The following is a 14,950-nucleotide window of genomic DNA, read 5'->3' as shown; positions in this document are numbered from 1 at the left end:
AAATCAGAATACTTTATTGATCCCCTCAGGGAAATTGTTAAGAAAATTAAGTTGCAAATGCTATTGGAGTAAGGTACAGTGTAAACATAAGTAGCAGCAGTAAACAAGTGGCTGAAACATGTCAGACTACAATATTGTGAGGTATTGCTATTATTAACTAATAAATTATTGCACCAAGTAATTATTGCATTGGTGTAGTTGGTGCATGCATTAACATATTAAAAATGGAATAAACAATATGGCAAAGTACTGCAACAGTCAATAACATACAGTACACATAATAGACACATCATGATAAAAATGTGTAAAAAGACACTAACAATAAGAAATAAGTACATTATAACAGTTTAAGAAAGGGAAAGAAGTAAGGCTGTACGGTTTAGTGCAGGGTGTGCAAACATATTGATCAGGGGATGTTTAAAAGTTCACAGTATGTATGTGCAATGGTCAGGGGTAATAGTCCAGGATGTGCAGTTAAATGTCACTTCATCTATAGGTGTAAATTACTCTGGTGATCGTTTGAATTCTTTATGGAAAGATTACCGATCTCGCTGACATCCAGCTAAATGAGAAAATGCTTAAAAAATACTGAGTGTACATACAATACAAATATTGCACTCTCTTCTCGTGTTTCCAGTACACTGGAAAACCCAGAGCACAGGAGGAAATGCCACGTGTACATACTGCGCATGCCCGACGAGTTTTACGTTGATCCTGCTGGGTGATCCCCACTTCCGGTGAAAGAGGAGAAGCGTCTCACACGATTACTCTAACAAGGCCTATCGTTACTCACCCGTAGGTAGTTGAACGGGGTCTCGGTTGTAGCCATGGACCTGTGATCGCCAACAAGTCAGCTAATTAACTTTTTAAGAAAGTAGAAGACGTCACCATAGACGCCGCTTTGACTAAACGTCGCCAGAGCCACAGGTTTGAACGTTACCCCGCTACTGCCAGCTAGTTAGCCAGCTAAAGACGCAGCTAACGTTAGCTTTTCGCCAACCAAGCACCTCTAAATTAAGTCCTGGTGTCTATTTCAAGATGTCAACTGCGGGATTTAACTCTCAGAATGGGACTGGGACAGGACAGGCATATGTGAACGGTGAGTAACATTCAAATGTAAGTAAAGTTAGTTCAAGGCAAAGTAGCTAACAGGAGCTAACTCGCTAAACGCAAGTAATAAGCTGACACTAGCAGCAGTTCTTGGATCTTGTCTCTGTGGCTATTTGCTAAGTGGGCTAACTGGCTTGCTTAGTAACGCTGTAAGTTAAGATAGCCAAGCAAGGGCGAGCTGTCATGTATAGTTAACGTTACACCGGGACAGCTGCAGTTAATCTTGACCTGTCTTAACGTTAAATGGTTGCTGTCGGTAAGGTAACTAGCTATAACGTTACCTGCCTTGGTCAGAACCAGAATGAGATTTATTGCCAAAGTAAGTTTTCACTAGCATGGAATTTGCCTTGGTGTGTTTCGGGCATACAATAAACATAACAAAATGTAATAAACAATACAGCACAGTATTGTAGCAGTCAAGAAGTTAACTATAGAACGGATGAGTGTTAATGTAACCTGTAGTGACTATGGATGGGGGGGGGGGGGGGGGGGGGGAGAGTCCGAGTCTTTGCTAACTACATTTTACCAGTGCTACGTTTTGATTTGTCGAGTTGGAAGACCAACAGGTCGACAAACCGAGAGGTCAACGGGCATCATGACTTTTAAGACCGGTGTCAGGTTGTTCCATCTTCTCCCAGTAAACATAACGGCAATGGTATGATCACGCCATCAACGTAGCACTTGTTGTTCTCCTGTCCAGCTGTTCAGTTAGCCAGAACCATTCCTGTCATGATAAAATATCTAACTAGCTTTAGCTTGTCTTTTCGCATCTGTCTCCTTTTTCTGCCTCCTCCGAGTTTTTTACTGTACACTTTAACATTCCCATTCAATTTTCCCATCTGCAGATTTTTTTAGCAGGTTAAATAGCTCGGGTGTTTTTGCTATCGACGTTATTGTACATGTGGCAAATTGGGGATGATCCAGATATGTTGCTGCAGATCTTTCTTTAGGCTCATCCAATTACTTACTTCAACTTGAGATTACTCGAACATTTTTATCAGGTTTCCATTAAATGGTGAGGAAAAACACCCTGTGACATGTGACAAAAGTGTGATTATGTGCAACCTTCAGAAGCGTTTCTTGTTGATGCATGGGAAGGAGCTCTCTTGTACTGTTCAGATGAAGCAATTGCAGCTTGAGCTTAAAATGCCTCAGGTGGTTTTCTAAAACTGTAGATATGTGTCTGAACTGTATCTGAACTTCTAATTGTTCACTGCATTTCCCAATAATCATATTCCCATCTCCCTTGAATCAGATGGGTCAATAAAGGATGTTAATCCAGCTCTGTTCTTTGACCTCTAATCAATTTGAAAACAATGTGTTACTGACAATAGGAACAAACCATGAAAACATGTCACTAAAGCTGGATGGGGTGAGTTTTCAGAACAATGCTTGTAAATTCATTGTTATCATGAGATATCTGTAATGCGAATGAACAATTCAAATGGGAGGAAGTACCATTTGTGTCTACATCATTTATATATTGTCACACCAATATGTCTCCACATGTCACTTGTATTTTACACTACTGATGTGCATCCAGTAATAATATGTTCACCTGGAACTCCCAAACCGCAAGTGAGTCTATTTCTCTCTGCCGTTGTCTATCACAACCTAACGTGTGCTCTGATAGCGCTTGTTTTAACGGACCTCTATAACATCAGTTAACTTTAACCAGCCCGGTTCTTTGTGAAAAACAACAACGGCAGAGAGAAACAGACGTAAGTACTGTAAACATGCTTGCTGTCTGGGAGTTCCAGGTGAATTCATGAAAGACGGTACGGTACGCTGGCTGTGTGGTGATGCCAGGCTTCAAAGCAACGAGCTGTGGGGTCCAGAAGACTGACGTGTTCATTTTTGTAAATCACGCTCTCCTTGGCCCCTCCACTCCACACCATAACAGAAAGTTGAAACTAAAAGAAAACACCTTTAGTGGAAACCCAACCCCCCAAATGTTTAAGTAAAGGAATTAATGTTTAAGTATTATTATTTTCTTCCCTTTTTTTTTTTTTTACACACACTGTGTAGTAGTAGTTTTGAGTATTGTGTACTTTTGTTGCTATCTGTACTGAATACAAATCTTTTTTTTGTATCGTGACATCCCTAATTACCAGAGGACCTCATGTGATTTAGTAAATACCCCCCCACATCTGTGTTTCGTGCTGCACAGTTGCACAGTCTGTATTTTACTTGAATTTACTGAACTTATCCCCCGCATATGATGTCAGGGTTCTGTCAAAACTTTCAATTATAATTGCCAACTCAGTAAATTTAACCCCAGATCACAGAGATGCAGATTCACACGGGACTAATTATTACACAACCACTCTGTTTGGCGAAATCTGGTAAGTAATTTGCGGTGGAATCTTTTCTTGACAAATTACAGACATGGCAGATTTGAACGGTGTTGAGATCACAGAAGACCTCCGCAGTTATTACAAACTACTAGAGGTCCCCAGGTAATACAAGTCCCATGCGAATAGGGTTATACACCCACTTGGTGTTACTGAGGCCAATTTTTAAATTACCTTCCTTTTATGTTTTACCTTTCAATGGGTTGATTTGTGATTGGCAGAGAGTTCTAATTCCACATCAGGCTTTTTGATTGAACAAGAGCTGTTACTGACTAGGAACTTCGTACAATTTCCCTTTTCTCGGGAAGGACAAAGATTTGAGGTGGATTATGTGCCTTCATCTATCTTTGCTCACTGAGAGAGTTTTCTAATCCCTTCTCACTCTGAAATTCACTTAGCTTTGCTTTCACGTATGTAGTACAGGGCTAAGTAGATATGGGTGAATCGGTTTACACATAGGCCTATGTAATCATTTAAGGTGCAAACAGCGATACATTGGTGCTGCAATTTAAGCTGTTGCCTGTTAGATTGTTATTTAGATAACACATTTTTCTATATGAATTCTCACTCTGACTAGAGCTGGGCAATATATTGATATCCTGATATGAGACTAGATATCGTCTTCGTTTTTGGATATTGTAATATGGTATAAGTGTTGTCTTTTCCTGGTTTTAAAGGCTGCATTACAGTAAAGTTATCTAATTTTCTGAACTTACCAGACTATTTTAGCTGTTCTATTATTTGCCTTTACCCACTTAGTCATTATATCCGCATTACTGATGATTATTTATCAAAAATCTCATTGTGTAAATATTTTGTGAAAGCACCAATAGTCAACACTACAATATCGTTACGGTATCAATATCGAGGTATTTGGTCAAAAATATCGTGATATTAGATTTTCTCCATATCGCCTAGCCCTAACTCTGACCCATTTCTTTCTTTCTTTTTCCTACTGACGAGTAGATAAGTATTTGAGATTTGTTTTTTGCTGTTGGCAACATCTTGCATCATCTGCTATTTCAAAAAGAGTGAATCCTGTTTTGATATTTGGTATGACACCATGATTCTTGGTATTGATTTGACATTCAGGAAGTTGAGAAACAAATGCCACGTTTTAGCCTAGTATGTGTAGTAGTAAGTGTCTGTGGTTTACTACTACTAAGGTCAGACTTGGCTTAGAGCCCCACACTCACTGTCACTGTGGGCAGATCATGGTGAATTACACTCAGATAAAGGGATTAGACCCTGGGCTGTCACTTCATTGGTCATTTGGTGGATCTAAGTGGTTTTCACTTGGTGTTCTAAAGTACTGTGCCATCTGTTTTTCATTTACTTTTTGAACTGTGCTGTGATTTAAACCCAAAGACTTGCTTGGGTTTAAGACACTTGAATCACAAACAAAAGCCCTTTGCAGACATGGAATCTGTAACATTGCTGGCTTCGTCTTTCTGGGAAGCTAATGGCATGGCTTTTGAACTGGAGAGCCATAATCCTTGTTCAGATTTTGGCATCTGGCACACGAGGGAGTCCAACATCCCCTTTTCTTACTGCCACAGTGGCAGCATGGCTGGAGAACAGTTTGAAAGTAAGGGTCTTTTCACACCAATTTCATCAGACTTTTGGTTTTGTTTTCCCCCTTGGTTGCTGTAGCCAGGTGTGCTTTGCGTTCTAGAATGCGACAGAGCATACAAACTGTAGCAGCTTGTGTAGTAGTAGTAGTAGTAGTAGTAGTAGTAGTAGCAGTAGTAGCAGTAGTAGCAGCAGCAGCAGCTATCTGGACAATTGAAAAGTGATGTTTCTTTCACAGAAATATGCACTAGTCCAGAACACAAGACTTTGTTCCTGTATTAACTTTCTTGCTCCCGCCCCAGACACATCTGACCAATAAGCAGATTCAACGTTCTCACATGGTTTGTAGTTATGCAGTTTGGTTCGCTTGGATTTTATATTTGGGAAAAGAAACTGAACCAATGGGAAAATGCTCCAAGTTTACCAACTCAACTGTTATGGACCAGAACAAACTATAGGTGGGAAAATTGTGAATTTCCCTGTTGTGGGATTAATAAAGGATTTTGAATCTTGAATCAGTATTTAACCTGGAGCTGACATGTAAAATTGCCAGAACATTTAAGAAATGAATTGTAAGTCTGAAAGGGCTCAAGTGTCATCATGATGGATGGACTTGTGTTGTTTTGGGTAGAAGAAATATCGAATAACTAAATAAACATAGGCCTGTTGTTTTTGATCTAGGTTCTCTAACATGCCTGTATTTTTCATTCTCTCTTCTGCAGGTCCGTCGCAGAATCCAGTTGGCCTGCAGCAGCTGCCAGGGGTCAGCTATGGCATGACTCACCAACCAACCTACAATCCAATGCAGGCCAAGGCTCCCGCACCCCCCGGCACTGGACTCTACCCCTCTGGGCCATACCAACCTGTTCACCCAGTCAGCTCCTACCAGCCTGGCCCACCACTCAGTTCCTACCCAGCTCCTTCAGGCCAGGCACTGTTGACCAGGCCTCTAATGGGAGGTCCTCCATCCCATACCCCTCCTCAGTCTGCCAGCCCTGGTCCTAGGCTGCCCCCTGCACAGGCCACACCTCCCCCTCCTGCTGTGTCTTCTAGTAGCTACTACCCAAACCCGCGGCAGCCGCAGCCCATGGCTCCAGCTTGGCACTACAACACAGCTCCCCCACCAATGGGGCAACCCACTTCCATGAGCATACCTCCCCGCGGCCCCGTGCCTAACCATGTAAACCCAGCTGCAAGCTCGACACCGTCATCGACACCTTACAGCTCTGCACCACCAGCCCATGTGCCCCATAGTGTCACCCAGCCCCCAGGCCCAGGGATGCCCCCCACCTCTCTACATGGATATACCCAGCCAGGTAGGAACACAAAGGCTCTGCTGTAGTCTAAACTGTACCATCTATATGCACAATACAATTTTCAAATGGAGGATAAGATAATTACAAGGTGAAGTTGGGAGTGAATTAGACTTTTAATGCAGGCACTCCTTGGCTCACATCAATAAAAAGATGAATCATCCTTTTAAGTTTCAATAAATCAGACCAGTGAACGTTAGCCCTGTAACTTTAATTCCAGGGTCCCCATTACTTAATCACTGTAAGATATCCACCATGTTCTCCTCCTAATAACCTTTCTATAGCGCTATTACTGTCTCGTCTTTTTTCCTCATCACCATTTTAATTGACGTGATACAGATATGCACGTCAAGAATGCTGATGTGTTGGAGCTGGACCTTGCCCTCTGTTCCTACTTTGAACAGGTCTCTGGCTCCCTCCCAGGCCCAGGCTCGTTTACTCTGAATTTGTACAAAGTTCAATTCAGAATTTTATTGTTTAAATGTGATTCTTATGTAGCAGCATGATGTGGCTTTTAGGACAAATGCAAATTTTACTTTCAGTTTCTGGTCCAGGGTGTATTGCTAAAATGATTGCTCTCTACTGGTGATGTTAGCAGTATGCACACAACCGTATCTTCTGGGCTGTTAAAACAATTTGATAGATTCAGGTAGTTAAGTAGTTTCATTTGTTTCTGAGAGAGTTAAAGGGTTGTCTCCACTGGGAAGTATTTAGCTCTCTGTCAAAAACAAAAGCCCACTAAAAGATAATGTCAGTAACTTCTTCTGCCAAGTAGTGATTTTCTCGGGAGGAAGTGGCTTTGTTAAGTGACGTTAGCATGTAGTTGGTTGTGTAATCCGTGGCCACAGTGTCTCAATGATTTGTCATAGTATTATGTAAATTAACCTTGATTTTTTTAAAAAGCTTTATTTAGTGCATTACTTGTATATTACTGTTGTAAGTCTCGGGCTACGTTTAGACGGAAACGATCTGAAGAGAAAACGCAAAAGTGGCGTTGCGTTCTCACTTTTTATTCCGCGTTTAGACGAGAGTTTTGGGGGGGAAATCTGCGTGCATATGGTGACGCAGAAGTGTGTGAAATTTGATGTAGTATGCACGCCAGGCGGCTAGGTGGCACTGCCACACAACACCGCCAAGGCTGCGCGCTTACGTAGAACCTTCCTTCTACTTCTCTCCTTAGTAGCACAAAACCAAAACATGTCGAAGCGAACAACAAAAGCTTGTCTGGAAAGACGAGGAGGTGGAGTTGCGTGTTTGTCTGATGATGACCGACACAGTCGACCGTGATAAGCCACAGCATAGCACCCACGGGAGCACTACCAATATCCTGAGCGTTGCAGCCCTTCAGCCGCTGCTTGAGAGCGAGAGGCAGCGGGCAGAGGAGGGTGACCGCTGGCCGCTGCCACTCGCTCTCTCTCTTTCTCTTCATCCGCAACGTTGTAGCCTACTCTGGCTCAAATGAATAGCCTACATATGGTCATCGAACTATAACAACCTTATCCACATTGTCGAAATCATTTAAATATTGAGCCATTACATTGAAAATATTTTAGATAACAGAAGCCTATAATTTCTGTAGACTACTCCATAACAACAGACTACCTGGACGCCTTTTTCCCGTCTCTCTCCACACCGCTGTCTTCAGACTTTTGCGTTTTTACCCTTTAGACGGTAATGCGACGGTGGAGCGTTTTTAAGGTAAAAAACGCCGTCGCCGTATAAACGAATGGCACATCCGATACATTTTTTTTCCGTTTTCACCCGCGAGCGTCATCGTGTAAACAGGGCCTAATTTTATAAAAAAAAAAATATATATATATATATATATATATATTTATATTTATATTTATATTTATTTTAACCTTTTAGACAAAAGAGAACATACTTCCTGCATGTATTGATCAACAAGGTAATCAAGGAGTTGGAGTCCAGAGGCATCTTAACTGGCTAGTTTGTTAGTAGACATGAACATGTCTCTGTTGCTGTCATTGTCCTGACATTAGCTCGCTGTGGGTCAGTAGTGCCACCAGCTGATGTTGCCTCTAGTCAGAACTTATAATGTTACACATCAGTGATGCCTCATATTTTTTCTACATGATATGTGGCAGTACCACAGAGCGTTTTTTATTTTTATTTTTTTTACACAAAACAGATGCAGTGATGATGCAGTTTCACCCCAGGTGATGGAGGGTGTTGTCATCTCACAAAAATTACTGCAACAGTTTTGATATTTGATTAAAATATCTAAAAGAGTTTTATGCTTTTTCACTCTGGAAAATTGTGATGACCATGGCTCACTATGTTGTCACATTTTATTTAAGAGTAATCAGAAAAAAAATTACAAGGTTAATCTACATCTATAATGAGAATAATCATGAGTTGTTGCCCTAAGATGAATCACTGTTGTTGGTGTTTTTCACCAGGCCCTGCACCTCCGCCAATGACTCACATGGCTCCACACACATACCAGCCAAGCAGAGCACCCTATGGCCCCCCACCTACAGGCCCACCACCAACCATGAAACCCACACCGCCTCCTACTGGAACCCTAATGCCCAATGCTACACCTCCACCCCCCAAGGCAGATGGTAAGTTGTGTTTTTAAAACTGGGCACGTGACATTTTTGTGCTTTGTCCTCAGGTATGACAACCTACAAAGACAGCAACACACTAAGCGCCACATTTACATTTCTTTATACTTTACTGCATCACTTTGTTCATTTATTTACATTTTACATTGTCAGATTTAGTTTGAGTGGTCTTAAAGGTGCCAACCGCCTGGTATGAACTCAGCAAGACGAGAGTAGCAGTTTATTTAAAAAACTGTTTGAATCAAGGTTTCTGAACCAAAAAAGGAAATGGAGCCAGTTCATAAAACAACATGACCAGTCACTTAAGTAGACTTAGTTTTTCAGCCCGATTGTAGATGGTCAGAGGGTGGTATGTTTTAACTTGTTTTTATCTAGCTTTGTAAGCTTGTGAAAAAAAATTGAAGGTCAAAGTCCATGCAGCACAACATTTTTCCCACAAATTAGGCAAGTATATAATTACATGTTTAAAGTACAAACATTTTGTGGGTCTGTGCCGATTGTAAAATCAGAACGCTGTCAGCCATAAGTGTGTAACAGTATGTCCACTTATAAGCCAGCCGTTTTTGTTCTGATCACCTTCCGTTGTTTCCCTCCCTCCCCTCCTTCCTCTACATGCCAGCTCAGTGTGGGGGTGCTGTTAACAGCACTCTGCCCCCCACTGAGCCCGACTGCCAGGAGGGGGATATTGAATGTCCAGGTGTGGTTTGTCAGTTGCTGTTTGTGTCAGTGCTTTGCTCCCCATCCTGTCCTCTCTGTACTGTTCATTGTATCTAGGGATGCACTAATTCTTTTATTCCATCCCTTAAATTGATACCAAATATGAAGCATTGCAGAATCAGCTGATACAGAGCTCCAATCTGTTAATTTTAGACCAAATGTTATAAATAAGTTAACAGATATCTCTGAAGATGCTTTGCTTTGATCTCTATAACCTGTGCTTATGGAGCTGGGTGTTAGCCAAGTATTTATTTTAGTATCAGTGCATCCCTAGTAACATATTTCCTGTTTGGTAGTTTGTTTGCCTCTCTGTGTCATCCTTTTTCATCATATCTCCTAAATGACCTCTAAATTAACATCTTAGAAACCCCAAAGTATAAATATTTCTTAAAAACACCATACATCATCATCATCATCATCATCATCATCATCATCATCATCATCATCATCATCATCATCATCATTAATATTATTGTTTTGCTTCAGTAGTCTTTTGTGTTCATCTAGTGTAGATCAGATCATTCCATAGCCTGTGGTTGGCACACTGGGATAGAAATAGCAAAACTTGTCACTAAAATTGTTCACATCACATCTGTATTTGTTTTGAAACAGGAACTGTGGCTGGCAATGGCCCACAAGCACCAAACAGCTATAATCATGTTGACAACAAAATGGGTAAGGCCATTTTCTGCCACATATTAGATTCTTTTCAAACCAACCATATGTACAGTCTAAACTTACAAAGCAGACTTCATAGCTGCGACACACTTTCCGTAAATGGGCATCATTTGCCCTCTTTCAATTTATATCACAGTTTTTGAAGGAGATTACAGCCTTCTACAGTAAATCCCTTTAGTACTGTTTAAACACTTACAAATAACAACCTGTTGCATTGATTTTTTTTGTTGTTGTACTAATTACTAAATACACAATGTCCCAGAAGTAAAGCCCCATCAATGAATGTCAGTTCTGGTGTGCTTTTACCAATTACAAGTCTCTCATTTTCTTTAGTTTAAAGGATAAGTCCGTAAATATTCTATACTTTTCATATTATCAACAAATTCCATGAAAAGACCAAATCCATTAATGAACTTATTCCACTAAGAACTATTGTGTGTGTAACCAAAGCTGATGTGGCTTATTCCTCTTTGCAGAAGAGCTCCAATGTTGTCCATGGACCAATAAAAACACATTAATGAGCCACACTGTTACACTGGGGGACATGTTCCTTCATCACCACGAAACCCCGTCACTGTTGTTTATTTTAAATCAATTTCACATACACAGTTGTACTGCTGTAAATACTCATCAGCCACCAAATGTGTACTAATCTGCAGTTGAAAATTGTCCCAACAAATGCACCATTTACTCCTGTTTTAGTAATGGTATCTAAAATACACAGTGCCTAGCTGATTTAGGAAATTACTGGTCTTTTGAAACTATATATTGGTGACCTGTTTTATTATTTCTTCAGTAGAGGCTTGGGGCACAAGTGTTGAGAGATGGACTAATGTATTTGTTTGGTCTTATCATATGATTTGTTAACAGCAAGACAAATATAGTCTATAATATATAATTTAGAGGGGTTCACTTTTTCAGTAATCACTGCTACTCAGTGGGTTGGATTTCTCATGTAAACTGACGTAATTCTGTTCCCTTCCACAGCTGGCCTGCCCCAGCCCGGACCACCTGGTCGGCACTTGGGCCACTACCCCTCCCTTCCCCCTGGGTACCAGAACACCTCAGCTCTCCACAATGCCGGCCCCCCCATGCACCCTGCGATGCAGGCCGCCACGCAGCCTTACACTCAACCACCTCAGACATACCAGCAGGTGAGAGGGAAGTCACAGCCATGCACTGACTGAGTACTGTTTGAGCATTTCACATGTACTCTTCTTTAGCTCATTCTTACTGGTTGCAGAACGATGTGCTCTGCAATTTCTCATGACAAGATAAAAAATGCTAGAGAAATATTAAATCTTTGTGATGTTTTGGCTTTAAAGGGGTCAGATTTAGAGGCAGTGAATATCAGCAGATATCTACACCAGTCAATCAAAGCATGGGTGGTCATCCATGCTTTATGATTTGGCTTTCGTAAGTTTTTGGTAAATAGATCGACTAATGAGCTTGTTGGTTTCCCTTCTCTCAGCCACCTGGTGGCCCAGGACCAGCCCAACTGAGCCAGTCCCTGGCAGCCTTGAGCCTCCAGTCCAGCACCCCAGAGTCCCTGAGAGTGGTCAACCTGCTGCAGGAGAGGAATCTGCTGCCACCAAACCCGATGCCCGCCCCAACACCCTGTCTCCCACAGGACCTGCAGAAGATCAACTGCAACCCAGAGTAAGCCATGGCAGACTACTATTGACAGCATGTGTCTATATTTATATTATTATCCTTTAAAACTGATATTACTGTGATTTTAATTGTTTGCACTTTCAATTTTTTTTTACTATTTTATGTAGTTCTGTGTAAAGAAAATTATTAAATGCACTAAATACTTAAAGTAGGACTTTTTGCAATTTAAATTACTGCTTAGAGTAAAGAACAAAATGTTATCTATTTCGTTGCCATCTGTGCAACTGTACACATTTTGTAGTAGATCAGCATAATCATGAAGTTTTCCCTGGATATGTTGCCCTGGGAGTTCCTTGGCAACATTGTTCCAAGACCTCAATTTCGAAGCATGTGTACTACCGGGGACAACATGATCTCTGCATGCATTTCAAGGAATATGAACTTTCTGCGTTTGTGTGTCTCGCCAGGGTTTTTCGTAGTACGCTGACCAGCATCCCTCAGACTCAGTCACTGCTCAATAAAGCCAAGATGCCACTGGGCCTGCTGCTCCACCCCTTCAAAGACCTTTCGGTAACACCTCAGTTCAATATTTAATGTGCACACACATCAGTCAGTGCCTTTACATCAACTGAAATAATGTTATTGTTGGCTCTCTATTATAACCTTTATTTCTTAGATGTCATGTAAACGTGAAACCTGTTTTACTCAATTGGTATTACAGATTAAGAGGATCATAGTAGAAACACAACCGCGTTTCTCCCTGGGGGAGACCAAATTTTCTAGCCAGCTTCCGGCAATGTGCTTAACCAAGCTCCTTACTGGATTTAGCATGTGAAGGAGAAAGACTTGATGCTTGATAAGACTTTATGATGGTATAGTAGTAAAGTTAGGTAAATCCAAGTTTATTGATGTAAACCAAAATTAAATAAATGTGCTGTCGGGACCTAGTAAGTAGGTTTAACAAAACATTACATGTGTTGCTAGCTAGCTAAAAAGTCAGTTAGTTAGCCTGTAGCTATTCCTGCTAGATAGCTTAAAAAGAAAAAGGCAGTTAATATGACTGTAGCTATTCCTTAACAAAATAAAACATTACATTTGCTAGCTAGCAAAAAAAGTCAGTTAGCCTAACATTACTTATTGGTCATCATGTATCTAATTTCTCCTAAAACCCTCTTATACTTCCTGACCAAATTAATGGAGCAATATGGCCAAATAATAGCTGGCAATAATCCAGTGGCCTAAAAGAGCCACCATGAGTTGGAGCATTGGTGATGTTACAGCTGCAACCCTTTCACTGCCATGTTTGACAGTTGATCCAAACTTAACTTACTAATTAGAGTAAAAACTAAACAGAGATTTAAAAGTTGTTTTTTCATACTTTTTGAAGATAGTTTTAAAGTTTGGAGCAACATAAATTCAAATTAAACCATGAATTAATCGGGTTTAAAAATGAATCCTTGTTTGTGCAACCCAGCCTTAAGGGCAGTTCAGAAATAAATTGCATGGCCTATTTTTCTTTTACCATACAACAAACTTTAACTACTTTTTCTATTTATTTATTTATTTATTTATTTATTTATTTATTTATTTATTTATTTATTTATTCATTCATTCATTCATGTATTCATTCATTCATTCATATAATATTGTTTTTAACTGTTTAAAGCTATAGTGCGTGACTTTAACTGATAGTATTAATCGGTCAAAATTCTTAATGTTGGTTAACTGTTAAATTATTTAATTATTTTATTAATGTTAATGATTAACATCTCTATCTACAGTCACATCCACTTCATCCACAGTTATATTCCTTATATTTTGAAGATAACTACTTCAAACTTTTACTGATTAAACACTGAGAATCTTCTTAACACTTTTCTTCAGAATAGATTTGACTCAATACGCCTCTGGGCAAAATTTGTCAGAATTAACTCATGTTTGTTCCTGTGTTCATTGAGGACACAGGTGTTGCACAATCTGCACAGCAACAACAACAACAATGTCTTTATTGAAATGCCAGTTACAACTAGTTACAATAAAATGAATTCTTACATGGCTTTCTTTTATTCTGTGGTTTTCCTTGCAGCAGCTTCCTGTGGTGACATCCAGCACCATCGTCCGGTGTCGGTCCTGCAGAACCTACATCAATCCCTTCGTCAATTTCCTGGACCAGAGGAGGTGGAAGTGCAACCTGTGCTATCGGGTCAATGATGGTAAGAAACGGGGAGGAGTGATGTATGCTCTTTTAAGTACCATCATCTAAAGAGCCACTTAAAGTGAGAACATTGGAGGAAATCGTCAAGTGTCCAAAATAATACAGCCTAGCTATAAAAGCTACAGTACAGTGGAGAAATATAACCTCACTAGATATTGTGTGTGTGTGTGTGTGTGTGTGTGTGTGTGTGTGTGTGTGTGTGTGTGTGTGTGTGTGTGTGCCCCTACCTATGTGTAGTTCCAGAGGAGTTTATGTACAACCCAGTCAGCAGATCGTACGGAGAGCCACACAAAAGACCCGAGGTCCAGAACGCCACCATCGAATTCATTGCTCCTTCAGAATACATGGTATGTTTCTACAGCTTTATTGACATTGGTCCTGTTAAGAATCTGAACAGTTATCGGCATGCTCAGTTTATTGTAAATTGGAAGCTAATTTCTGTATATGTATTGGTGCCAAGGCACAAACTAAATAAGACAATTCCTCACAAAATATGTATGTAAATGTAATATTTGTATAGATTATACAGTATATAGAATTGTATTATGTGATTGTGATGGTCGGTCTTTACTGACCTTGAGTAATGTTACATGTGTTTGTCCTCATTTACCCAGCTGAGGCCACCACAGCCTGCTGTTTACCTCTTCATTCTTGATGTATCCCACAATGCAGTGGAAACAGGCTACCTAAATGTGTTCTGCCAGTCACTGTTGGACAACATCAATGCGTATGTACAACATTCAATTTCCATTTAATAGAGATGTTGGGAAGACTGCATGGCCTCAT

The 14,950-nt window shown here is 40.4% G+C and overlaps 1 protein-coding gene across 7 annotated transcripts in view; it reads left to right on the top strand.

Annotated features, from left to right (window-relative positions):
• Nucleotides 1-14,950, top strand: part of sec24a (SEC24 homolog A, COPII coat complex component) — a 65,203-nt gene that overhangs the window by 37,549 nt on the left and 12,704 nt on the right. For 3 of the 7 annotated variants that reach the window (XR_004899126.1, XR_004899125.1, XM_036008603.1), the window contains exons 2-11: nucleotides 5,759-6,352; nucleotides 8,773-8,937; nucleotides 9,560-9,637; nucleotides 10,270-10,332; nucleotides 11,323-11,489; nucleotides 11,807-11,994; nucleotides 12,417-12,519; nucleotides 14,036-14,162; nucleotides 14,402-14,511; nucleotides 14,779-14,891. Coding sequence is in view for 5 of the 7 variants with exons in the window: in XM_036008603.1 (XP_035864496.1) it covers nucleotides 5,759-6,352; nucleotides 8,773-8,937; nucleotides 9,560-9,637; nucleotides 10,270-10,332; nucleotides 11,323-11,489; nucleotides 11,807-11,994; nucleotides 12,417-12,519; nucleotides 14,036-14,162; nucleotides 14,402-14,511; nucleotides 14,779-14,891 (1,708 nt within the window). In the remaining 2 variants the exon portion in view is untranslated. Of the gene's footprint in view, nucleotides 1-707; nucleotides 1,100-5,758; nucleotides 6,353-8,772; nucleotides 8,938-9,559; nucleotides 9,638-10,269; nucleotides 10,333-11,322; nucleotides 11,490-11,806; nucleotides 11,995-12,416; nucleotides 12,520-14,035; nucleotides 14,163-14,401; nucleotides 14,512-14,778; nucleotides 14,892-14,950 lie in introns of those variants that run through there. The other 4 variants (XM_031308241.2, XM_036008604.1, XM_036008607.1 and 1 more) reach the window with 4 other exon arrangements.

The sequence above is a fragment of the Sander lucioperca genome, chromosome 13 (assembly GCF_008315115.2).
Source record: "Sander lucioperca isolate FBNREF2018 chromosome 13, SLUC_FBN_1.2, whole genome shotgun sequence".
Lineage (NCBI taxonomy): Eukaryota > Metazoa > Chordata > Actinopteri > Perciformes > Percidae > Sander > Sander lucioperca.
This window is presented reverse-complemented; position numbering and strand designations above follow the sequence as displayed.